The sequence below is a fragment of the Panulirus ornatus genome, chromosome 58, assembly GCF_036320965.1.
Source record: "Panulirus ornatus isolate Po-2019 chromosome 58, ASM3632096v1, whole genome shotgun sequence".
Classification (NCBI taxonomy): domain Eukaryota; kingdom Metazoa; phylum Arthropoda; class Malacostraca; order Decapoda; family Palinuridae; genus Panulirus; species Panulirus ornatus.
Window position 1 is genome coordinate 19,738,608 of NC_092281.1, and position 27,720 is coordinate 19,766,327.

At 39.6% G+C, this 27,720-nt stretch overlaps 1 protein-coding gene across 2 annotated transcripts in view; it reads right to left on the reverse strand.

Moving 5' to 3' along the window:
* The window catches only part of mon2 (Mon2 homolog, regulator of endosome-to-Golgi trafficking), a 133,791-nt gene that overhangs the window by 96,544 nt on the left and 9,527 nt on the right, over positions 1-27,720 (reverse strand). Inside the window, exons 3-7 of one of the 2 annotated variants that reach the window (XM_071695497.1) lie at positions 25,782-25,913; positions 25,445-25,627; positions 19,889-20,028; positions 10,634-10,748; positions 7,445-7,570 (exon numbers count right to left, since the gene is read on the reverse strand). In XM_071695497.1, the coding sequence (XP_071551598.1) occupies positions 7,445-7,570; positions 10,634-10,748; positions 19,889-20,028; positions 25,445-25,627; positions 25,782-25,913 (696 nt within the window). Of the gene's footprint in view, positions 1-642; positions 939-7,444; positions 7,571-10,633; positions 10,749-19,888; positions 20,029-25,444; positions 25,628-25,781; positions 25,914-27,720 lie in introns of those variants that run through there. The other variant, XM_071695498.1, reaches the window with a different exon arrangement.

Genomic DNA, 27,720 nt, shown 5'->3' on the forward strand with positions numbered 1-27,720 from the left:
TTATCTCACATGTGCATTATTGTGAGCATCTTCACACTACTAATGTATTGTACCCTTCTAGGCTTGGCTAGACGTAGCCCCATCCTCTGCAATACTCACATGATAGACATAAAAAAATACCACAGATATCCAAACGCTGTGTCACAATTAGCAGTGTTACCCATTATCTGTAAAGGACTTATAACCATCTGTTATCTCTGTCTTGCAAAATTATCGAAAATCAGGTAAATGACATTCAAGAAATGACAAGGTAGTGAGAAAGTAAAGCAATCCTGATTAACCAATGCAAGCTAGTACCTTGTGGGACATACACACAAGGATGATCATCTTTCCAAATCTATAATTCACTTTCTTGTTTTCTCTGTTCTTTACTCATTTCCAATATGTCTGCTAATTACCTTGTAAACATGTGTATGTCTGTTCATGACTGGCATGGAGTGTCATATGAAAGACTGTTTTAGCAAAAATGAAAATAAAAAAATCACTGAAATAAGCACTTTAAAGAAATCAATCAAAAATGTTTAAGCAAAATGGACTGCTAAACATAAAGTTCAAGCCATACGCCAAAAATGATTTAACCAAACAACAAAGGAGAAAAACAAACACACAAGCACACACATCACCAGGCAAAGGTTCACTCACGTAAAATACTGTTGGATACCGGCTCAGGACTGATTCAAGGAGTTCTAGGCCAAATGTTCTCAGCAACTCAGTCATCCCTGGCTTTTAATATAGACAAAAAACAAAAATGAAACAAAAGTTAACCTCAGAGGGTTTTATGATCTTTGAACAAAAATAAAACAATATCTAAAAAAAAGGGAAAAAATCCATAAAATTGGATGTAGGACTACAAACAAAGTCATAATGGGATTACTTGGTGTATGAATACTAAAATACAGAAGTACTCTGTATTCTGTAATAAAAACCTAAAGAAAAAAATTTAGAACCAAAAATAGCAAACTAAAATAAGACAAAAGACTTTTCTCACAATGGTTTCTATTCCTACTTTGTACTGCTTCACTTTCTTTCATTATGTACCTAGATAAAAACCCTCACTTTGTATTAAGTCACATGGGGTGAGCGAGTATCAGTAAACTTTCAGGAGAATACGATGTTTTGGAAGGAGGTTAACAATATGCAAAAAAAAAAAAAAAAAAAAAAAAAAAAAAAGCTAGAGAACAAATAGGAATACTGGTGAAGGAGGTAAAAGTGGAAGTAGCAACAAGCTGTGATAAGTGAGGAGATAGGGTGAGTATTTTGAAGGATTGCTGAATGTGTTTGATGATGGGGTGTTTGGGTCAGGGTGGAGAGTAAAGTGAGAGAGTCATGGAGACTGATTTGGTGAAAAGGGAAGAAGTGGTGAATGACATGGCAAGGTGGCTGCTGAACTTAATAAGAGAGTGATCGTGTTGTTGATTGATTCATTAGTACTTTCAGTGTATGTATGGTTCATAGTAAGGTGCCTGAAGATTCGCAGAATGCATGTATAGTGCCATTGTATAAAGGAAGAGCAACAAAGGCAAGTGTTCAAACTACAGAAGTATAAGTTTGTTGAGCATATCTGGTATGTTGCATGGGAGGGTAGTGACTGAGAGAGTGAGGGCATCTAAAGAGCATCAGACTGGGAAGGAGCAGTGTGGTTTCAGAAATGGTAAAGGATGTGTGCATCAGGAGTTTGCTTTGAAGAATGTTTGAGAAATAATGTAATTATAAAAACAGATGGATTTGTATAGGGCAAAAATGGATATGTTTCAAGGTATAGTAATCCTAACATTATCATATGGATGTGAGGCATGGGCTATAGATAAGACTGTGTATAGGAGGGTAGATGTGTTGGAAATGAAATGTGGTGTGATCAAGAAAGTAATGAGAGTGTAAGAGAAAGGGGTGGTTATAAAAAGACTGTGGTTGAGAGAGCTGAAGAGGGTGTGCTGAGATGGCTTGGACATATGGAGAGAATGTGAGAAAAGGATGACAACAAGGATATATAAGGCAGAAGTAAAGGAAGCAAGGAGAACAGGGGGACAAAACTGGAGATGGAAGGATGGAATGAAAAAGATTTTGAGCAATCAGGACCTGAACGTGAAGGAGGGTGAACGGCATGCAAGGGAAAGAGTGAACTGGAGCATGTGGTATACAGGAGTTGATGTGTTGTCAATGGACTGAAACATGACATGTAGAGCATCCAGGTTAAACCAGAAAAAGGTCTGTGGGGCCTGGTTATGAATAGGGAGCTGTGGTTTCAGCACATTACACAGGACAGAAAGAGAATGGCTGTGAGTGGATGAAGGCTTTCTTTGTGTTGCTGGAGCTACCTCATTAACGCAGCAAACTGCAATCAAGTATGAAAAAAAGAATCATACACTCAACACAATATTAGAGTACTTTTAATAAATACAGCCTTTCATTCTTTCTGATTCAAAACACTTAGTTTTCTGTGTATGAGCAGTTCAAACTGCTTAAGACACCACAATCGATTTACATTTCACTTTTGATACAGAAACATGTTAACATTCTCAGAAAATGTTGAGTGCAGATGGTAGTTCTCCTCCAAAGAATTATGCAAAAAGATACAAGTGTTTGTAAGTGTTTAGAGAGCATGTACTCACTCTAAAATGCATTACAAAAAGCATATGCCTAATCTAATAAGTACTTGACTTTTTTACTTACATAAAAGTACTTTTACACAACAAAAATGTACTTAAGTAAAAGCAAAAAAAAAACATTTCTAAAATATACTCATCCCTGGGGATACGGGAGAAGAATATTGCTCCTGAATTCCCAGCGTGTTGTAGAAAGAAACTAAAAGGGGTGGTAGCAGGGGGTTGGAAATCCTCCCTCCTATTCTACTTTCCAAAAGAAGGAACAGAGAAGGGAGCCAAATGAGAACTTTTCCCTCCAAGTTGCAGTTATCTGTTCTTAACTACCTCCCTAAAGAGAAAAATGGTGACTATGTATGAAAAAAAAAAATATCATGAAGTTCTCAAGAAGTAAAAGTACAAAGTAGCATCTTGAAATTACTTCTTCACTGGTAAAGATTAGAATCAAGTGGCAGCACTGGGAAGCACTTATTAGGTGATGTAGGTCTGTGTAGAGCACATTCATATCATTATCTATTGCTATAATTCCAAAACATGAGTTAGATATACCCAACAAATGATTAGCGAGAGCTCTGTGCAGTGAAAATGGACTGAGGTGGAATGGTAGGTGGCAAACTTAGGTGGAAAAAGGGACAAGACCATCTGTGGAAGAAACTGTGAGCAAACTTCTAACTGCACTTAATGGGGTCACATTCAGCATAATTCGTCTGATATTTTCTGCATTACTATGCAATGTACTGTTCTTACAGAAACTGGAGGTATACCAAGTGCCACCAGAATTCCCCCACCAGTATCTGAGGAACAAGGCTTTGCCTCCCCCATCAGAACCTGAAGAACAAGGCTCCTTGCCTCTCCCAACAGTACCTAAGGATCAAAGATCTTTACTTACCCCAACAGTAGTTGAGGAGCAAGGCTCCTTACCTCCCCAAAATTATCCCAGGAGCAATGTTCCTTGCTTCCCATGCCAGTATCTGAGGAACAATGTTCTTCGCCTCTCCCACCAGAACCTAAGGAACAAGGATCTTCACTTCCCCCACCAGTACCTGAGAAACAAGGCTCCTTGCCTTCCCTACCAGTACCCAAGAGAACTTTCCTCATCTACCTCACTAGTGTTGAAGGAACAATGTTGTTCACTTCCCCTCCCAGTATCAGAGGAACATGGCTCTGCCTCCCCTAACAGTTCCTCAGGAAGAGGGCCCCTTGCCTCCCCACCATTATTTGAGGATCAATGCTCCTACCTTCCCTGTCATTATCTGAGGAACAAAAGCTCCTTGCCTTCCACACCAGTATAAGAGAAACAGGGCTTCTCAACCCACCCCCCCCAACCCAACCCAAGAGTATCTGAGAAACAAGGCTTTTAGCCTTCCCCACCAGTATTACAGAACAAGGTTCATTGCCTCCCCCACCAATATCAAAAGAACACTTAATTCCCCCATCAGTATCTGAGGAATTAGGCTCCTCATCAGTATATGAGGAATAATGCTGCTCGCCTCCCCTGCCAGTATCTGAGGAACAAGCATCCTTGCTTTCCCACCATAATCCAAGGATAAATGCTCCTTACTTCCCCTGCCAATATCTGAGGAAGAAGGCTCCACCCTCACCCACCCCAGACACACAGAAACACACCTGTATCTCAGGAAAAGGACTCCACATCCCATACCAGTACCTGAGGAACAAGGTTCTTCACCTTATCTACCAGTGCCTGAGGAACAAAGTTCCTTGCCTCTCCTACCAATATCCAAGGAACAATGCTCCATGCTTCCTCTGCTAGTATCTCAGGAACAAGGATTCTCAAGGGTTTATTGCTTACCCCACCAGTATCTACAGAACAAAGCTCTTGCCTTCCCCACTAGTCCTTGAGGAACAAGGCTTCTTGCCTCTCTCACCAGTATCTAAGGAGAAACAAGTGAGAAACAAGGCTCCTTGCCTTCCCCACCAGTACCTAAGGGACAAGGTTCCTTGCCTCTCCCAGTCAGACTTAGAATAGCTCCCTCCATCATCAAAATGATACCTTATAACAGTGAGGGAAAAGAAAAAGCCAGTCCACATCTTCAGCTGCAAAGAAGGTTTCCTGCACAAAAGAATAGGCTGCTAGAGACAATGGGGATCAGGCCAGGAAGGTGTAGATGCACTGTCTAAGCACAGCAGCATTGATCAACAGTGTGCAGTTTATGACATTTCGAATTAAAGGAGGGGGATGTGGAGTGGTCATCTCAAGGTTCAAACCATACATCTAACACAGTGATTGATACAGAATTTTTTTTATGTGATCGCCATTTACTGCATTAGTGAGGTAGTGCCAGAAACAGATGAAGAATGTCACATTTGCTCATATCCATTCTCTAGCTGTCATGGGTAATGCAACAAAACCACAGCTCTCTGTCCTCAACCATGCCTCACAAACCCCAGACAGTCTTCCATTGCCCTGGTTCGGTCCAATGACAGTAGGTCCACCCTAGTATACCATATTGTTCAAATTCACTATCCTGTGCATGCATCTGACCCTCCTGTATGTTCAGGACCCAATCACTCAAGATCATTTTGACTACATCCTTCCACCTTCAGTTTGGTCTCGTCAGTTCTCCTTGTTCCCTTCATTTCTGAAACACATATCCTCTTTATCACCTTTCCTCCCTCATTCACTCTTAATGTCCAGACCATTTCAGCACATCATCTTAACCACACTCTTTTTAATATCATACTTCTCTCCTACCCTTTCATTATCTACTCAATCAAAACACCTCACACCATGTATTTGTCCTCAAACATTTCATTTCCAACACATCCAACCTACTCTGCACAGCCTTATCTATAGCCCATGCTTCACATCCATACAATATTGTAGAGCCAACTATAACTTAAAACATACCCATTTTTGCCCTCCCAGATAACGTTCTCTATTTCTACACACTCTTTAGTGCTCCCAGAACTTTTTCCCCTGTCACCAACCCTATGAACCTATATTTCTATAAGCTCTATAGTAGAATCATGCACTAAAAATACATTACATATCAAGAAAAATAATGAAAACATATGGATAGTACAGAAGAACATTTGGACTTACAGAAGCTGAGGAGAGGGGGCATGATTGGATTTCAGTTAAAAGCATTCATTATTTCTTGGAGGGAACCACAGAATAGACTGTAAGTACTTTCTTATCTACAGCATGTGCTAATAATCATCTTCATATTCAGAAAGAATATACAACACGACCTTAACTAAACTATCCCACTATCCCATACAAATGTGGGCGTGACAAACAGGAAGATGCCTGTTTATTATTTTCTATGTGCTGTATATTACTTTCATTGCTTGGGCAATGCTTTGAGTGTTATATGGAACCTTATTTTCTTTTATTTACTTAACATTTTGAGTACAATTCGTTTCATTTTTTTGGCCCACTGTTCTTAATCCATTATTCAAATGGAAATGTATGTCATGATATTGTGCAATTTGATACTGATTGAACCTTTTGGCTACCTATCACATGCTATCATGATCCTATTGTATATAAAACAGGATAAAATGAGTTGAACTTCTTTACTTCAGGAATGAAGCATCAGCAAAAGAACTATGTTGATTTACAATATTTGGTGAGTATTAATGAAGAGGGCAGAGTATTTATGCACCTTTAATCATACTATAAAATGAAGCCAAAACTAGAAGACCAGCAGTGCACTTGTGTAAACATACATACTAATTCCAAAACTGTGAATCTGAAGGATTAATAAGATGTGCATAACATGCATTCATGTAGCAAGTAATGAATGCTAGACACTGTAGTATGTTAGAGGGGAAACAATATGCAACACTTTACAAAACAAGAGAATCTATTGTAAACTAAAAATTCAAACATTCATAGGCAAATGCAATGTGTCTCCCATTACACCATCACTCACACTGAAGTTCACAACGAAGACACCATCAAAAACATCATCACTACGTCCTTACTTAACCTACATTCACTTCTCCCTCAGCAAACATCCTCAACAAATGCATCATTATTTCACCTTTAACAAACTTATCTTCACTTCAACCACAAGAAATGCATATTCACTACACTTGATAAACCTAAATTCCCATTGTCCTCGAAAACCGCATACACATCTTCAACTTCAATGAACACATCATCACTCCAACCTCAACACAACTGGGCTTTCTACTTGATTCTTAAAGGTCAGAGAAAGGCCATCTGCACTATATCCATATCTCACCTATACCCTCAATGCCCATACGGGTTGGGTCAGAGCCCCTGGTTAGTGACAATGCTGAGTGGTGGGGAAAAAAAACCAGAGAGCAAAAACAAAGTTTTTCCTCCAGCACAGGGAGATAGGAATAAAATATTGTATTAATTACAATGTAAAGAGAAATGGAAACATAGTGAGGATGGGTTCCATATCATCAGGGTCAAATACATTTTTCACTTTCTTCCACACGTTAATACAAAACTCAAATCAATCTCTTGTAAGTTACTACATTACATTTAAACTGTATAAGCTGTAGAATTATTACAAACCATGCACATTCTGATATTTCTTATGAATAACACTGAAAATTGTAAAACTGTACTTCCACTTCAAAATACTCAAAGGGAAATTCATATCATCGTAATGAAACCACTCAGAAAAACAGGGTCTTGCATATCAATATCATTGTAATGAAACCACTCTGAAAAACAGGGTCTTGCATATCAGTCACAAAATACATCAGGAACAGGTTAATGTATAGAAATTACAAATACATGTAAAACAAACCCTAAATGTTATCATTTATCAACAGGGTGGCAGTGATACTTGATGGAACATGAAAACCTATTACAATAGACAAAATATAAGATCACTTACATTGTAAAAAACTGTTGGGAATGTGGTGAGGACGGATTCAAGTAGTTCTAAACCAAAGGTTCGGGTCATTTCCGTGAGACCAAGGAGCCACAAGGGTTGATCAGCATTCACTAACTGAACCAAGTCCTAAAGTAAGTTCATATGTTAAGCAATGTTCAGCACAGATATTTTTTTTTTCTTACATTATATGTTTTCTGCAAGTACCACACTAAATTACATACTGCATGTTCTCTGAATGTTGCTATTTCTCAAATGAGTAACCACACTAAATTACATACTGCATGTTCTCTGAATGTTGCTATTTCTCAAATGAGTATATTAAGTGCCACCCAGTCAAACATACTCATGTGGCAACCTAAAAACTGGCTAAGTTATACCCTTCCATTGTTTTGAATGCTTCAACTTTTTTTTACTGACACTGAGGGTATCTTGTAAAGGAATCATGAACCTCTCTTGGTGTCAGTGTCCTCAACTAAGCAACTTTAGTAGTGTACTACTATCCTCATTCTAGTAAAATGCATTTTCCATACATTTGACTCTATATGTTGTTCACAGATGACAACCCCTGAGAAAGGTTAAGGTCACTGAAGGTGAATAAAGACCTCAGAATCATCCATGCATGATGGCAGAGTTTTACATTAACTTCATGGAGAATGTCACATCTTCAGTAAGCACCACCAACACAGACATTGGATAACACTTATGCCTTTCAAAATCAGACAAGTGTAGATGATTTAATGAGGAGGAAAATTTTCCTCAATTTGACATATCTGATGAGGAAAGGAGAGTGAGATGAAAGTAGATGACATAGGTTATAGCAACACTAGTAAGGAAAATAGGAACCATACAGGACAAAACACAGTGCCTATGATTGCTCCAACCCTATTACATGGACCGTGATTTTATGACTAAAAGGCAGTGACAAAATATGAACAATAAGGAGAACTAGTGTTCCAACTATGATATACAGTAAGAAAAAGTACATGCAACAGTTAAAAACTGCTAAAAGTTAAGTAACATTGGGTGTAAACTATATCAGTGTAAGATGAATTAACATAAATCTGTGTTGAAATGTAATTTTTTCATACATTTCCGCCATTTCCTGCATCAGCAAGGTAGCATCAAGAGCAGATGAATGAGCCTTAGAGGGAAAAATCCTCAATTGGCCCCCTTCCCTGTTTCTTCAGTTGTTAAAGTAAAAAAGGAGGGGAGGATTTCTAGTCTCCCATTCCTATCCCTTTTAATCACCTTCTATGACATGCAGGGAATACATGGGAAGTGTTCTTTCTCCCTTATCCCCAGAGATAATAATATTTCCTGTGGGGTGGGTTAGCAACAGGAATGGATGAGGGCAAGCAAGTATGATATGTACATGTGTATATAAGTGTATGTCTGTGGATGTGTATGTATATGTATGTATATGTGTATATGTTGATGTGTATATGTATATGCGCATGTATGGGTGTTCATTTATATATATATGTGTACATGAATGGATGGGCCTCTCTTCATCTGTTACCTTGCTGATGCAGGAAGTGGTGATCAAGTATAACAATATATTTATTTATTTATCCATTTTACTTTGTCGCTGCCTCCCGCGTTAGCGAGGTAGCGCAAGGAAACAGAAGAAAGAGTGGCCCAACCCACCCACATACACATGTATATACATACACGTCCACACACGCAAATATACATACCTATACATCTCAACGTATACATATACATACACACACACACATATACATATATACACAAGTACATAATTCATACTGTCTGCCTTTATTCATTCCCATCGCCACCCCGCCACACATGAAATAACAACCCCCTCCCCCCGCATGTGCATGAGGTAGTGCTAGGAAAAGACAACAAAGGCCACATTTGCTCACACTCAGTCTCTAGCTGTCATGTATAATGCACTGAAACCACAGCTCCCTTTCCACATCCAGGCCCTACAGAACTTTCCATGGTTTACCCCAGACGCTTCACTTGCCCTGGTTCAATCCACTAACAGCATGTTGACCCAAGTATACCACATTGTTCCAATTCACTCTATTCCTTGCACACCTTTCACCTCCTGCATGCTCAGGCCCCGATCACTCAAAATGGATAGGTCGGTGGGGCCTGGTTGTGGATAATGGGCTATATAGTTTTGGTACATCATTGCACACTGCAACTATAACATGGATGTGAGCAAAATGTGACCTTTCTTTGCCTGTTCTTGGTGCTACCTTCCTGATAAGGGAAAGGGCAAACTAGTATGAAAATAAAAAATTTTCTTCGGGGATGAAAGCTCTTTCGAATGGTAAGAAAAAAAACTAGTGGAGTTTCTTAAAATATGGTAAAAAAAAAGCCACACCAGGTGCACACCAATATCCAGAGTAATCACAGTTAGTGGATTAAAAAAAGAAAAGAAAAATCTTGTACAATTCTCTAGAATGACTTTTTCAAACAATAGTTTGAATGGTACAGCTGATTTTGTAAATAGTTTGTAAAAATTCATCCTATATACAAGCCATGCCTTCAGCATATAGCCGGCCCACAATTCTAGTTTTAATGATTTCTTACACAGTGGAAACTCTGTATATGTTTGATGACCGCCCACTGCTAGGATGTCCAATGACAAATGCTGTTACTGGTTTTTGAATGGAAGTGTTTTTGTGTCACAACAGATATAATCCCCTCTTGAAGCAAAAATGGAAATACAGATGACAATCATGAATAGAAAAATCTTCAGAAACAGTGAACAGATGACTACCTAAAAGAAGTAAGTATCAGTTTCAATTGGTTTCAAAACATAAAATACCAGTCAAGCAACCTGGTGAAAAACTTGGTTTCATGGTACATCCATATACCTGGGTAAAACCAATACCACATCAGTCTGAGTCCACTTTCTCAATATCTGCAGAGCCAGAAGGTACAAAGATTCTCTTCACCTAATAACACCAAGTAATAGAGGCCACATCCTCTGAATATATCACTTTCAAAGGTCATGTCACAAAAGTTAATAAAAAAGAAAGGAAAATAGGCATAAAGGCATGCATCATGAAAAGGGACATGAATGGAGGAACTACTCCACTACATTATGTCAAACAGTTATCCATTAACCTAGTGTATGTTACTAAAATATGTTCCTTAACCCTATCTTTAACCTTACATCATACTCCAAGGAAATCACAGTCATGTACAAACTTGGAACATGAGATAAGCATCTGCAGCAGCAGGTCTAAGCGTCTTTGGGGGATTGGCACTTAGGACCTTCAGCTCCTCCAGGTTAACATGTTCTTCAGCTTCATCCTCAGTGCCTCTGAAAAAAACAAACACCAGGATTCTAAAACTGCAGCAATGAATCCAGTCACATATTTCGTACTACAAGCATAATTCAAACATGTTTTTAACACTTAACTATCTTGGAGTAATTCAGTATATGTCACCTTATTTTCAATGTGGAAAAAGGTGATCATAACATGAAACTGAAAGAGGTCCAACTGAAAGAATTCATCATGAATTCCAAAAATACGGAAGATAACTTTGCAAGACATAATATGATAATACAGTCATATCTATAAAAAGAAATACTCTGAAGCCTATTCCTACCGTTTGGACAAACATGATATACAAAGAAGCAAATATATTCTGTTTATTTATTAAAAAATTACATTACATATCTGGAACAAATAACAGGATTAGAAGCCATGTTTTACAATACATCAAACAAAAAGTAAATCTTACTTCTAAAATACTTTCTCAAGGATATAGAACCTCTCATTTCAATAACACATTCTCAACTTGTCCATAGTGCTAAAACAGTTAAGAATTTCTACTCTAATATAGGCACTCTTTAATCATTCACCTTGCACATGAAAGTAGTTCATCTTATGAGACATGATTCCATTCACCCCACCTTCAAACTCCAATGCAAATTACCAAAAAATAATTCCTCCAACTTCCTCCTTCAAAATATCTGTAACTAAATAAGTCATTTACTTTTAGGGCGTGTGCTCACATCTATGGATGTGTGACTGTTTTGTCTTGTAATGTAAAACAGTCAAGACAGGTTGCATGCAGGTCATTACTGCTTAGTGTAGTAAGCAACCAGAGCAGACAGGCACCGGTTGACAATAAGTGTGCTCATGAGCACCCTGGATTATATGTAAGTTGGCCCGAGTAAACACCGAGATAACCTAGATGTCTTAGAACTGCAACTCACACACGGCATGGTGAGTAGCCACACCCTCACTGGATAGTCCAAACCACTCCTGGTAAGAGGATGAGCACAGTGTGTGGAGAGAGCTCGTGTTGGGGACCAGTCAGTCAAAAAGGCAAGCCACAGCCAAGTTTAATATGGAATAACTGCTGGCAGCACAGGGAGCTGCAGTGACTACCCCAGAGAGGGGTAGCTACTTGATGGCCAGGGCCACCTTCAAGAACTGACACATTTCAATGGAGGGCTGGATGAAGTTACACAACTGGGTGGAAAGTGAGGCTGCGTTGAAAATAGGACTCCACTGTGACAAAGATTTTCAATGTGCAATAGATGCACACTACACAGTTATTGAATGAGAGGTTCTCACATTCAGTGAGGCTCTGGATGTATCAAGCTCATTAATCATCATGGCAGCAAATCTAGGGAATGAGAAGGAATTTTTTCGCCCAGCTAAAAGGAGCTACTGAGTTAACCAAGTTTTATGCCTACAAGCACTAGCAGCAAGCCCTAGAATGCAGCTTCAAGTGCCCAATTGTGTTAAGGGGACCTCACTTCCTACATGTTAGTCCACAAGATCATGATGGGTCTGCATAATGTTGCCCTCATGCAGATCTTCCATGACTACACAAGAGTGCAGGCAGTTCAACCAGCTTATGCAAAAGAGTGTAATTTTCAAGTTCACGGAAGAGCATAAGCAAGCCACTAGGATGTAGGCAAGTCATTGGGATGTAGGCTTAAGAGCTCAGCACCAGTGGCTAGTTGTGAAGGAGACAACGAAGAAGTGACAAAGGATATTGAGGCAATCAAAACTAACTATAGCAGAGGAAATCAACTGCTAAACCAGTCACAGAGGAGCGCAAGAGTGGTAATTGCAGGTGATTCTACCAGGAGGGGCAGTCACGCACTGTGAGAAGCAATAAGTGCAACAAATGTGATAGCAGGTTGGTCAATTAACCTAAGGAAAACAAAGGTAAAGTGGTGTCCCACAAGCACTTTCTTTTCATGTTGGAGGCTCCATTTACAGACAAAAGTTCACACCAAGGCTGGGCCTTCATTGAAACACAGAGAGGGTTATGAAAGGGAAAAAAGGAGAGAAGAGACAAAGTTAAGTATTATGAATTTTGGAGGAAGTGAAAAACCTTGGAGGAAGTGAAAAACCTGTCTTTTAAAATAAGCCAGGTCATAGTTACTGGGAAAGACATGAGCAGGTAGAGAGTTCCAAAGCAAAGAAATACTCCCTGAGAATAGGTGGATTGAGACTCATCCTGCCCTCACACAGTATTTTAGTGGCAAGACAAAGTCCTTCACTCTCCTGCTGCGAATGACCCAAAGGTACCCATAGCCACTCCTCATTCATCAAGTCTACCCTCAGCCAATCAGTGACTGCCATGGGGCTGGTGATATTAACCCACCCTGCATCAGCTACTTTGAGCTAACATCTTGCAGATCATGGATACCAAACTAGAGTTGCCTCACGGGGTCGAGAAAAAAGCTTTTTGAAAAGGCGGGGAAGGCCACCAAAATATGAGTTATCTCCTCCTAACATGGGCTTTAGCATAAAACCTAAAGCCCTAGACAAGCCAATGAAAAGTGTTTGAAATCCCCCCTCCCCCAAAAAAAGGAGGATGGCAGAACACTTCCAGATTTGCATGTCATCCTTGTACTGGGTACTTGCTAATCTGTATCATTACAATTTGTACCTGTACTGCCAAAGAAAATACTAGAGATGTATATAATATCTCAATGTGAGAGGCTAGAGAACCAGGACGTACAAGAACAAGTTCCCCTTAGTAATGCTGGTGAAGTCCAAACGTTTTCTAAGAGAATCAACAAGGCACAAGGTATGAAGCACTCTTTACAAAAATTCCAGAGGTTGATAAAATAAATGACATTTAACTTATTAAAAATCTTTTAACCAAAATGGGTTTATTGCTAACTCTAAACCCCAGGCTATATAGACAAGAGTTCATATAAGACAATGAGGAGCAACAGCAATAGAAAAAAATCTGGATGTAATAATTTATGATTTGAAAGCTCTAACTTAGGCTGGTGAGGAAAGGCAACCAATGTCCTCAAAAGATGGACCAGAAAAATAAATCTCCAATCCAGCACACTACACTGATATGAGAGAGAGAGAGAGAGAGAGAGAGAGAGAGAGAGAGAGAGAGAGAGAGAGAGAGAGAGAGAGAGAGAGAGAGAGAGAGAGAGAGAGAGAGAGAGAGAGAGAGAGAGAGAGAGAGAGAGAGAGAGAGAGAGAGAGAGAGAGAGAGAGAGAGCAACAGTGATACCAGCCTTATTCTGTGGTGATAAAGGCTAAAACAGAACTCCACACATAAAACACATCATTTCTAAGACATTTTTCAGAAGGGAAATGGATTTCAAGTCAATTGGATTAATTACATGTAAGTTCCAAAATCCAGGACTGAGGTTGAGGTCCTGCAAATCTGGGATGGACTAGAAAAATCTGAGGTATAAACTGCAACATATGGCACAGCTGAAGGGGTTTCTGGTATCAAGGTGCTGTTCCACTTAGGGCAATCCTTTACTATATCTCAGAAATTCAATAGCTGAACAGAACACTTCCCAGACAAATAACCTTGCAAAAATATAAGTCTGGGTCTCATAATTCCTAGCCAATGAAAGATGATCTGTTTAACTACCCTTACCTCAAAAACTGAAGAAAACAAAAACGGAAGTAACAAACTGGTTTTGGTGGTACAGAGAACCACCAAGGTGCTACTCCAAAGGGGAAAGGACCAACTGAAAAAGCCATCCTCCTTATCAAAAGCTTTATGGAGAGTGGCTGATCTGGATAAAGTATCTGCCCAGACATAACATACCCACCTGCAGATATGAAAATTGTAGAAGGGCCCCTCTATTAAAGGTAGGAATTTGCAAAAGCTTTATGCATCTGGTATGGGAAAACCAAAGTACTGTCCATTAGAATTAAAATCTGTACTCCTACTCAGGATGCTTTGGGAGATAAAAAAAAAAAATTGCCTAACATTTCCCTAAAACAGAGAATGCAAGACTTCTGTACCCAATCCAAAGGCCTACAATGTGATCTAAAGATTGGAAGCTGAATCCTGAAACTATTAGTCCACACATAAATCACAAAGGTGTCACTAAACTGCCAGGTGTGGGCATCAGCTGAATGACAAGAAGTGCTTCAAACTGGAATGCTGGAGTGTGCCAAAAGGCCTCAATAATAATAAGCAAATTGACAAGTGTCTATCACCAGTGTCTATCTGTAAGGTAAGGCAGGTGGATGTTACTGGACTCTGCAAGTAAAAGGAAAACTTTGGCAAGTGTGTACCATTTACAGTGCAGACTTCTTAAAAAACTTCTCGCTCCAAAGGAGTCTACATTTCCCTGCTACTACATGCAGGTGCAGCTATAGGCTGCTGAAGCCTTCAGAAAGGCTCTAGGGTAACCATTTTATGCACCACTCTGTCAAATATTTTTGAAAATGTAAATAGATAACTCCAACCATATAACTTTCACCATACCTTCTGATTATGTCATGAAAGAAATCAAGCAGATTTGTTATTCAACAAAAATTTCATCAAAACCCTTGCTGCTAAGCAAAGATTATGAGGTGATCCTCAGAGTATTTACAATCTTGTCTCAAATAATGTCCAGAAGTTTACCAGCTACAGCTTTCAAGCTAATGGGGCAATAATTTCCAAACAGGGTCTAATTACCACTTTGATTATCACTCTAACATTAGCAAAATTTCAATCCTCAGGAACTTTCCCAATAGCAAATGCCTTACTTAAAAGAGTAATCAAGGGCTTGTCTCATCCATTTTTAGCCACAAACATTGTCCTTGTATATAACTTATCAGGAGCAGTCATTTTGTTTAGTTTCATTCCACTTAATGCTTACAGTATATCTTGAACATGTGTACCTCAAATTAAACCTGTGTCTTCATTGGTAAATATGGATAAAAAAAAGTCTTTTAAAATCTCTACCATGGCTTCAATGTCTTAAAACATGATTAATGAAATAACCAACTGGCTAATGCATTCTCTTGCTTCTACCACCAAAACTGTATTTCAAGACTTCTTTTTCTAGTTTTAGCAATATACACTTCATACTGACATTGATGCATATCTTTTTAGTCTTTCTTAACAAATTTACATAACTTCCATTATCATATTGGTTAATGATCTTAATGAGTTTCTTGTATGCCATTTTCTCTGATAAAAGGCAGTTTCTATTTCAGCATTCCACCAATGTGGCTTAGTTCTAAACAGGTATCTGCTATACACTAGTACATGTTCCATCAACTACTCAGTGTATGACTGACTCTTTCCAAGGATATACCCACAACATTTCTATCTACAGTGTCATCCTAGCTCATCCTATCAAGAGCAAAGATAAACAAAATATGCATGTCTAAAATCTATTATTCTTTTAAGACCACTGTTAACCAGTATTACAAGCAATTCTGAAAGCTACCTCAAAAGTGATTTGACAGTGATCACTTCTACCAAACTTTTCTCTGACCATGACATTTTAGAAGAAATCCTCATTTGTAGCTAGAACATTGCAAATAGGGTCCTCAAAGAATTCTGTGAGGCACTATCAAAATGAGAAAAAAGGAGATAGTAGTATGTTTGAGGAAAGGAACCTGGATGTTTTGGCTCTGAGTGAAACAAAGCTCAAGGGTAAAGGGGAAGAGTGGTTTGGGAATGTTTTGGGAGTAAAGTCAGGGGTTGGTGAGAGGACAAGAGTAAGGGAAGGAGTAGCACTACTACTGAAACAGGAGTGGTGGGAGTATGTGATGGAGTGTAAGAAAGTAAACTCTAGATTGATAAGGGTAAAAGTGAAAGTGGATGGAGAGAGATGGGTGATTATAGGTGTATATGCACCTAGGCATAAGAAAGATCATGAGAGGTAAGTGTTTTGGGAGCAGCTGAGTGAGTGTGTTAGTAGTTTTGATGCACAAGACCGGGTTATAGTGATGAGTGATTTGAATGCAAAGGTGAGTAATGTGGCAGTTGAGGGAATAACTGCTGTAAATGGGGTGTCCAGTGTTGTAAATGGAAATGGTGAAGAGCTTGTAGATTTGTGTGCTGAAAAAGGACTGGTGATTGGGAATACTTGGTTTAAAAAGAGAGAGATATCCATAAGTATACGTATGTAAGTAGGAGAGATGGCCAGAGAGCATTATTGAATTACGTGTTAATTGACAGGTGCGCGAAAGAGAGACTTTTGGATGTTAATGTGCTGAGAGGTGCAACTGGAGGGATGTCTGATCATTATCTTGTGGAGGCAAAGGTGAAGATTTGTAGAGGTTCTCAGAAAAGAAGATGGAATGTTGGAGTGAAGAGAGTGGTGAGAGTAAGTGAGCTTGGGAAGGAGACTTGTGTGAGGAAGTACCAGGAGAGACTGAGTGCAGAATGGAAAAAGGTGATAGCAAAGGACGTAAGGAGAGTGGGGGAGGAATGGGATGTATTTAGGGAAGCAGTGATGGCTTGCACAAAAGATGCTTGTGGCATAAGAAGCGTGGGAGGTGGGCAGATTAGAAAAGGTAGTGAGTGGTGGGATGAAAGAGAAGAGAGAGGCATTTGGACGATTTTTGCAGGGAAATACTGCAAACAATTGGGAGATGTATAAAAGAAAGAGGAAGGAGGTCAAGAGAAAGGTGCAAGAGGTGAAAAAGAGAGTTGGGGTGAGAGAGTATCATTAAATTTTAGGGAGAATAAGAAGACAAGAGAACAAATGGGAACATCGGTGAAGGGGGCTACTGGGAGGTAATAACAAGTAGTGGCGATGTGAGAAGGAGACGGAGTGAATATTTTGAAGGTTTGTTGAATGTGTTAGATGATAGATTGGCAGATATAGGGTGTTTTGGTCGAGCTGGTGTGCGGACTGAGAGAGTTAGGGAGAGTGATCTGGTGAACAGAGAAGAGGTAGTAAAAGCTTTGCGGAAGATGAAAGCCTGCAAGGCGGCGGGTTTGGACGTTACTGCAGTGGAATTTATTAAAAAAGGGGGTGACTGTGGTGTTGACCAGTTGGTAAGGATATCTATGTATGTATAGCTCATGGTGAGGTGCCTGAGGATTGGCGGAATGCATGCATAGTGCCATTATACAAAGGCAAAGAAGATAAGGGTGAGTGCTCAAATTACAGAGGTATAAATTTGTTGAGCATTCCTGAGAAATTATAAAGGAGGGTATTGATTGAGAGGGTGAAGGTATGTACAGAGCATCAGACTGGGGAAGAGCAGTGTGGTTTCAATAGAGGTAGAGGATGTATGGATCAGGTGTTTGCTTTGAAGAATGTATGTGAGAAATACTTAGAAAAGCAAATGGATTTGTATGTAGCATTTATGGATCTGGAGAAGGCATAGGATAGAGTTGATAGAGATGCTCTGTGGAAGGTATTAAGAATACATGGTGTGGGAGGCAAGTTGCTGGAAGCAGTGAAAAGTTTTTATCGAGGATGTAAGGCATGTGTACGAGTAGGAAGAGAGGAAAGTGATTGGTTCTCAGTGAATGTCGGTTTGCAGCTGGGGTGCGTGATGTCTCCATGGTTGTTTAATTTGTTTATGGATAGGGTTGTTAGGGAGGTGAATGCAAGAGTTTTGGAAAGGGACAAGTATGCAGTCTGTTGTGGATGAGAGGGCTTGGGAAGTGAGTCAGTTGTTGTTCGCTGATGATACAGCGCTGGTGGCTGATTCGGGTGAGAAACTGCAGAAGCTGGTGACTGAGTTTGGTAAAGTGTGTGAAAGAAGAAAGCTGAGAGTAAATGTGAATAAGAGCAAGGTTATTAGGCACAGCAGGGTTGAGGGACAGGTCAATTGGGAGGTAAGTTTGAATGGAGAAAAACTGGAGGAAGTGAAGTGTTGTAGATATCTGGGAGTGGATCTGTCAACAGATGGAACCATACAAGCAGAAGTGAGTCACAGGGTGGGGGAGGGGGCGAAAGTTCTGGGTGCATTGAAAAATGTGTGGAAGGCAAGAACATTATCTCGGAAAGCAAAAATGGGTATGTTTGAAGGTATAGTGGTTCCAACAATGTTATGTGGTTGTGAGATGTGGGCTATAGATAGAGTTTTGCGGAGGAGGGTGGATGTGTTGGAAATGAGATGTTTGAGGACAATATGAGGTGTGAGGTGGTTTGATCGAGTAAGAAATGAAAGGGTAAGAGAGATGTGTGGTAATAATAGGAATGTGGTTGAGAAAGCAGAAGAGGGTGTTTTGAAATAGTTTGGTCACATGGAGAGAATGAGTGAGGAAAGATTGACAAAAAGGATATATGTGTCAGAGGTGGAGGGAACAAGGAGAAGTGGGAGACCAAATTCGAGGTGGAAGGATGGAGTGAAAAAGATTTTGAGTGATTGGGGCCTGAACATGCAGGAGGGTGAAAGGCGTGCAAGGAATAGAGTGAATTGGAATGATGTGGTATAATGGGGTCTACGTGCTGTCAATGGATTGAACCAGGGCATGTGAAGCATCTGGGGTAAACCATGGAAAGTTTTGTGGGGCCTGGATGTGGAAAGGGAGCTGTGGTTTCAGTGCATTATACATGACAGCTAGAGACTGAGTGTGAATGAATGCGGCCTTTGTTGTCTTTTCCTAGCGCTACCTCGCGTGCGTGCAGGGGGAGGGGGTTGTCATTTCATGTGTGGCGGGGTGGTGACAGGAATGAATAAAGGCAGCAAGTATGAATTATGTACATGTGTATATGTCTGTGTATGTATATATATGTATATGTTGAAATGTATAGGTATCTATATGTGTGTGTGTGTGGACATGTATGTACATACATGTGTATGTAGGTGGGTTGGGCCATTCTTTCGTCTGTTTCCTTGCGCTACCTCGCTAACGTGGGAAACAGCGACAAAGTATAATAATAATACTAATAACAATAATAATAATAATAATAATAATAATAATAATAATAATAATAATAATAATAATAATAAAAATACTATCAAGGATGTTTAGGTAGAGTCCATGCCCCAATATAGACACCTGAAAATGATTCTACCCACTTTGACACCAGTATGTTAAAATCTTCCACTATAATCAAATCTTGTTCATTAAAAATTTCTGCTGCCTAACCATGAAGCTTTTAATCCACCTTGGATGTCTGCACTGGGGGCCTAAAACCTAATCTACTATTATCTTTTTCCAAAGCTTATTTCTAAATTTAGAAAAAAAAATGGTGTGAATATCATTAACAGCTACAACATTTATTTGGTACATTAATACATATACACATACCCTTCTTCTTTAATATGTTTTGCATCTTCAGCCACTACTCTTTCAAACACAACACAAACAAGCTGTCGAACAGTTGCACTTGCAGTATTTACAACTGTAGAATCCTTTGTGAAGTGAAGACGAAAGCAGAGAACAAGAGCCTGCCAAGAAAAGAAAACCCATAGTCTTCTTCATGTGAATGACATGAAAATAAGGGTACAGATTTTATTCAACATAATCATCAAAGGTAGTTTCTGCCTATCTATGCCATACATACTCTATAATATATCATCTAAGCTTTTTACTCACTGTCCCAGCATATTTCTGCAGATTCCTCCACTGTGACAACTTTACATACAGTCCTTTATCATGTCCATCTTTTATTCAGTCTTCCACAAAACTAATTCCAACTCATCTCAATAAAACATCCTCTAGTTGTTCCCTCTTAAACCAAATCTCTTTAATACTCATATTGGAACAGCCGTGCATTAGAAGTTTCTGTATGAGTGGTTGCTGTATATCCATAATTCTAAGTAGTCCTTTGTGGAAGGCCGTGATGTGCAATGGTAGCAACACCAGTGATGGAGTAGTAATCTTTAGTGATGAAGGTATGGCATTTTCAGCAAATGTATTATGACATTCCTGGATTGTAGTTAATGTCAACAGCTTTCCCTAGTAGCTGGAGAAAGATGATCAGGCCATCATTCTTCACTGGAGAAAAAAGTTTGGGACTGAAAAATGATGTCCCCATGGTGTGGCACAACAGCCAGGGACAGCTCAAGATTCACCATAATACAACCTATAACCCATTTCTTCATTTTCATCAGTTTAATTCCACAGGACATCCTCGCTAATTTGTTATCTTTGGGGGTTCTCCCATAATCAGATACTGAAAAATATGAATTAACACAGCACTGATAAAGTTTTTCAAAATTTGGATTTTTTCATAATCATGAAAATTTCACTAATTCATGAAAAATTCACATTAATCACAAACCACATCATCTTTATACACTTCATAAAAAAAATATATGACTTGCATGACTTTCCACAATATAGACTGAAGTGATGACTTGCACTGTGAGGAGGACCAAACCAGGCACAGACCAAACCCAGAGTCAAAAATCATTGCACTCATGAATTTCAAATTTCCTGGGTTTGATTTCTATGAAACACTAAACTATCTATGTCTATATCTGATGCAATCACAGGCTACCCAGGGTCAAAGGCATAGGTTCGAATCATGGATGCAGCATTCAGTCCACAGTCAACCCAGCTGTTCATCCACCCCTACAGGTTGGTCGATAAAATGGGCAACTGGATCAGGCTAGGGTATATATATATATATATATATATATATATATATATATATATATATATATATATATATATATATATATTTTTTTTCTTTTTTTTTTTTTTATACTTTGTCGCTGTCTCCCGCGTTTGCGAGGTAGCGCAAGGAAACAGACGAAAGAAATGGCCCAACCCCCCCCATACACATGTACATACACACGTCCACACACGCAAATATACATACCTACACAGCTTTCCATGGTTTACCCCAGACACTTCACATGCCTTGATTCAATCCACTGACAGCACGTCAACCCCTGTATACCACATCGCTCCAATTCACTCTATTCCTTGCCCTCCTTTCACCCCCCTGCATGTTCAGGCCCCGATCACACAAAATCCTTTTCACTCCATCTTTCCACCTCCAATTTGGTCTCCCTCTTCTCCTCGTTCCCTCCACCTCCGACACATATATCCTCTTGGTCAATCTTTCCTCACTCATTCTCTCCATGTGCCCAAACCATTTCAAAACACCCTCTTCTGCTCTCTCAACCACGCTCTTTTTATTTCCACACATCTCTCTTACCCTTACGTTACTTACTCGATCAAACCACCTCACACCACACATTGTCCTCAAACATCTCATTTCCAGCACATCCATCCTCCTGCGCACAACTCCATCCACAGCCCACGCCTCGCAACCGTACAACATTGTTGGAACTACTATTCCTTCAAACATACCCATTTTTGCTTTCCGGGATAATGTTCTCGACTTCCACACATTTTTCAAGGCTCCCAAAATTTTCGCCCCCTCCCCCACCCTATGATCCACTTCCGCTTCCATGGTTCCATCCGCTGACAGATCCACTCCCAGATATCTAAAACACTTCACTTCCTCCAGCCTCTCACCATTCAAACTCACCTCCCAATTGACTTGACCCTCAACCCTACTGTACCTAATAACCTTGCTCTTATTGACATTTACTCTTAACTTTCTTCTTCCACACACTTTACCAAACTCCGTCACCAGCTTCTGCAGTTTCTCACATGAATCCGCCACCAGCGCTGTATCATCAGCGAACAACAACTGACTCACTTCCCAAGCTCTCTCATCCCCAACAGACTTCATACTTGCCCCTCTTTCCAAAACTCTTGCATTTACCTCCCTAACAACCCCATCCATAAACAAATTAAACAACCATGGAGACATCACACACCCCTGCCGCAAACCTACATTCACTGAGAACCAATCACTTTCCTCTCTTCCTACACGTACACATGCCTTACATCCTCGATAAAAACTTTTCACTGCTTCTAACAACTTGCCTCCCACACCATATATTCTTAATACCTTCCACAGAGCATCTCTATCAACTCTATCATATGCCTTCTCCAGATCCATAAATATATATATATATATATATATATATATATATATATATACCCTAGGGCAAGGAATAGAGTGAATTGGATTGATGTGGTATACCGGGGTCGACGTGCTGTCAATGGATTGAATCAAGGCATGTGAAGCGTCTGGGGTAAACCATGGAAAGTTCTGTGGAGTGTGGAAAGGGAGCTGTGGTTTCGGGCATTATTGCATGACAGCTAGAGACTGAGTGTGAACGAATTGGGCCTTTGTTGTCTTTTCCTAGCGCTATCTCGCACACATGTGGGGGGAGGGGGATGTTATTCCATGTGTGGCGAGGTGGCGATGGGAATGAATAAAGGCAGACAGTGTGAATTGTGTGCATGTGTATATATGTATGTGTCTGTGTGTGTATATATATGTGTACATTGTGATGCATGGGTATGTATATTTGCGTGTGTGGACGTGTATGTATATACATGTGTATGGGGGTGGGTCGGGCCATTTCTTTTGTCTGTTTCCTTGCACTACCTCGCAAACGCGGGAGACAGCGACAAAGTAAAAAAAAAAAAAAAAAAAAAAAAAAAAAAAAAAAAGAAAGAAATATATATATATATATATATATATATATATATATATATATATATATATCGTTTTTTTTTTTTTTTTTTTTTTTTTTTTTTTTTTTTTTTTTTAATTTTCCAAAAGAAGGAACAGAGAAGAGGTCCAGGTGAGGATATTCCCTCAAAGGCCCAGTCCTCTGTTCTTAACGCTACCTCGCTATCGCGGGAAATAGCGAATAGTATGAAAAAAAAAAAAAAAAAAAAAATATATATATATATATATACCCTGGTTCAATCCACTGACAGCACGTCCACCCCAGTATACCAAATCGTTCCAATTCCCTCTATTCCCTGCATGCCTTTCACCCTTCTTTATGTTCAGGCCCCGATCGCTCAAAATCTTTTTCACTCCATCTTTCCACCTCCAATTTGGACTCCCACTTCTCCTCATTCCCTCCACCTCTGACACATATATCTTCTTTGTCAATCTTTCCTCACTCATTCTTTCCATGTGACCAAACCATTTCAATACACCCTCTTCTGCTCTCTCAACCACACTATTTTCATTACCACACATCTCTCTTACCCTTTCATTACTTACTTGATCAAACCATCTCACACCACATCTCATTTTCAACACATCCACCCTCCTCTGCACAACCCTATCTATAACCCATGCCTCACAACCATATAACATTGTTGAAACCACTAATCCTTCAAACAAACCCATTTTTGTTCGAGATATCGTTCTCGAGCCTTCCACACATTCTTCAACGCTCCCAGAACCTTCGCCCCCTTCCCCATCATGTGACTCATTTCTGCTTCCATGGTTCCATCCGCTGCTAAATCCACTCCCAGATATATAAAACAATTCACTTCCTTCAGTTTTTCTCCATTCAAACTTACCTCCCAGTTAACTTGTCCCTCAACCCTGCTGAACCTAATAACCTTGCTCTTATTCACATTTACTCTGAGCTTTCTTCTTTCATACACTTTACCAAACCCAGTCACCAGCTTCTGCAGAGTCTCACCCTAATCAGCCACCAGAGCTGTATCCTCAGTGAACAATAACTGACTCACTTCCCAAGCCCCCTCATCCACAACAGACTGCATACTTGCGCCTCCAAAACTCTTGTATTCACCTCCCTAACAATCCCATCCATAAACAAATATAGCACTAATGGGATGGCCATGATTAGGGCCTAAGCTGCCCATGCCATCTCAACTGTTAAAAAAAAAGTTTCTAAAACTGGTGAATTCCACTGCTGCTTCTTAGCTTTAGTACCTCACCCTTAACAAGCCACTGGCAAAGGGCAACTCTAGTGCAGTGTTTCCAGAGGCTCCTACCTAATGTTCAAACCGATTACTTCTACCTATTGTTCCAGCCTACAACTTCTGTCTAATGCCCACACCTAAATGTTCCCACCTACTATCACTTAATATTCCTACGTACTGCTTCTATCTACTGCTCTATCATTTTGCCAAAAGGAAGGGCTAGCACATAGCACTCACCTCAGGAAAATCTAGAGTTACAAAGTATAAGTTGTCAAGTGTTGTGTGACAAGGAAATATTTTGGAGAGAATGCCAGCAGTCCATGTGTGGGTGAGGCAGAAATAAAAGATAGCTACCAGATCTGTAGCTTGACAACCATAGTGCTGGTTCACAATGCAGCCATCAGTAACCCCAAGTGAGCAGTAGTGGTAATATAACTCCCTGGTCTGTTGCTGCCTACCAACTACTACTTACAATTCATCTACAAACATAATTCACTTAATACTACTGTACAGATATCTATATAATGATCTTGATACACTTATTTTGTATAGGTACTTAAACTACAGTAAACTTAATATGCAGTATTAAAAACAAAACAAAGGATGAATACACAGCAAAGTATAGGCAGCAACTAACGGTCTAGGTACTGGTAAATGGGGGAGGTGATGCACCCAACATGTTACCATAGGACCATGCTGATATGTGTTGTGCTACATGGGATGACAAACTCAGATTAGATTTTTTTTTTGAATTTCACAAACATTTTCACTAATTTGATATCACACCCAACATATTATTGCACAACTTCTGCACACCATATGGGATGCCAAATTTCTTTCGCAATGCACTATATTTTTCTCACTGCCAGGAAATTTTATTCAGTATTTGGACACATGTGAAAATAATATATGAATGAATTTTTCCAAATTCTGAAAACAGAATTAGCGAGGCTGACTGTAATGTTTTTCACAAAAATCTTTAATATTTAAGCTAAACTTTTATTTCTCACTTCTTCAAATATCTTATTGAATATCTTCACTCACACTACAGCTTGCTAAGAACTTTAAGACCCTTACCTTAGCAAGATTTGGTCCCTGAATTACAGTGCTGGTGGTTAAGAGAAGTGTTACTGTTTGAAGTACCTTCAGTTCTTCAATACCAGTCTCCATAAGCATCCACAATGTCTCTACCACATGTTCTCCACTGCTTCCATCCACCACATCTGCCACTATCAGCCGCTGCATAAGCCCTAAAGCCAACTATTAAGTAAAAAATCATCAATCAATGAAATATTTGAGTACAGAGCAATGATGTTCACTTAATCTGCATCAAGAAAAATATGTAAAAAGAACATGCAGTGAGCTTCATATTATTTATGAAAATGTTCATCGATTGCTTACATACAAAACTAACCTTTACTATCTTTGGGTCCTTAGTCTCTGCTGCCTGAACTAGAGGATAAAGTATTTGGGAGGTGATCTGTGACAGGGAAGACTGGGAATTCATTGAGGCTCCCCGCACCTTGATAATTGCTTCTTCACATGACTTTAAAGAGAGAATAATTTACATTTGTTAACAACTATACCATAACTCATAATCTGAGCATAAGATATTTATAAGAAAGAGGTCAACAAGCATTACTGGAATACATACTAAATGACAGGCATGTAAAAGAGAGACTTTTGGATGTGAATGTGCTGAGTGGAGCAGCTATTTTGAATGGGTGAGGGTGAAGATCTGTAGAGGTTTTTCGAAGAAAAAAAAAAATAATGCTGGTAAGAAGAAAGTGGAGAGAGTAAGTTTGGAAAGAGACTTGTGTGAACAAATACCAAGAGACACTGAATGTAGAATGGAAAAAGGTGAGTAAAAAGGAAGCATGGGGAGTGGGTGAGGCAATGGGAGGTATTAACAGAGCAATGCTGACATGTGTGAGAGTTGCATGTAACATGCAAAAGGTGGGAGGTGGGCAGATTAGAAAGGGTAGTGAGTGGTGGGATGAGGATGTTAGGGAAAGAGAAAAGAGAGGTGTTTAGGCGATACTTACAGGGAAGGAGTGCAAATGACGGGAATGTATACAAGAAAGTGGATGAAGGTCAAGAGGAAAGTGCCGGGGTTGAAAAAGAGGGCAAATGAGCAAATATCAGTAAATTTTAGGGAGACTAAGATTTTTGAAATGAGGTTAAAAATGTGAAAAAAGCAAGAGAACAAACTGGAAATTCGGTGAAGGGGAAAAAGAAGTGGCTGCAGGCAGTGATGAAGTGAGGAAAAGATGTAGTGAGTATTTTAAAGGACTCTGAATGTGTTTGATCATTGGGTGGTAGCTGTAAGGTGTTTGGGTTTTAGTGGTATGTGAACTGAAAGACTCATGGAGAGTGGTTTGATGAAGAGATATGTGGTGTAAGCCTTATGTAAGATGAAATGTGGCAAGGTGGCTGGAGTGGAGGTAATGTTGTTGAACTTACCAAGAATGGGAGAGACTGTGTTGTTGACTGGTTGGTAAAAATTTAAAATGTATGTATGAGTCATGGTGAGGTGCCTGAGGATTGGCAGAAGGCATGTATAGTGCTACTGCATAAGGGCAGGGAGGATGAAAGTGACTGTTCAAACCATAAAAGTATAAGCTTTCTCTTAAACTCACACCAAAACTAACCTGTCCCTCTGCCCTGCTAAATCTAATAACCTTGCTTTTATTATCATTTACTTTCAACTACCTCCTTTCACACAGTCTCCTAAACTCAGTCACCAACTTCTGCAGTTCCTCACTCAAATCTGCCACTAATGCTGTGTCATCAGCAAACAAAAAAATAACTCTTCTCAGGCCCCGTCAGCCCCTACAGACTGCTTACCTGACCCTCTCTCCAAGATGCTTGCATTTACCATCCTCACCTCCCCATCCATAAGCAAATTAAATTGCCATAGCAACAATGCACACCCCTGCTGTAAACCAACCTTCAACTAGAACCATTCACTCTCCTTTCTTCCAACTGATACACACACCTTACACTCCTGACAAAAAAATTTCACTGCCTCTAATATCTTTCCTGCCACACCATACTTTCCTAAGACCTTCCACATGTTATCTTTATTAACCTTATCATATGCTTTCACTACATCCACAAATGCCACATACAAATCCTCCTGCCTCTGTAAGATTTCTCACACACAATCTTTAAAGCAAGCACCTGATCAACACACTCTATCACTTCTGAAACCACACTGTTCCTCACCAATCTGATGTTCTGTACATGCCTTTACTACTCTCCCACACAACTTACAAAGTAAAGTCAACAAACTTAAATATCTGTAGTTTGAACACTCACCTTCGTCATCCTTGCCTTTATAAAATGGCAAT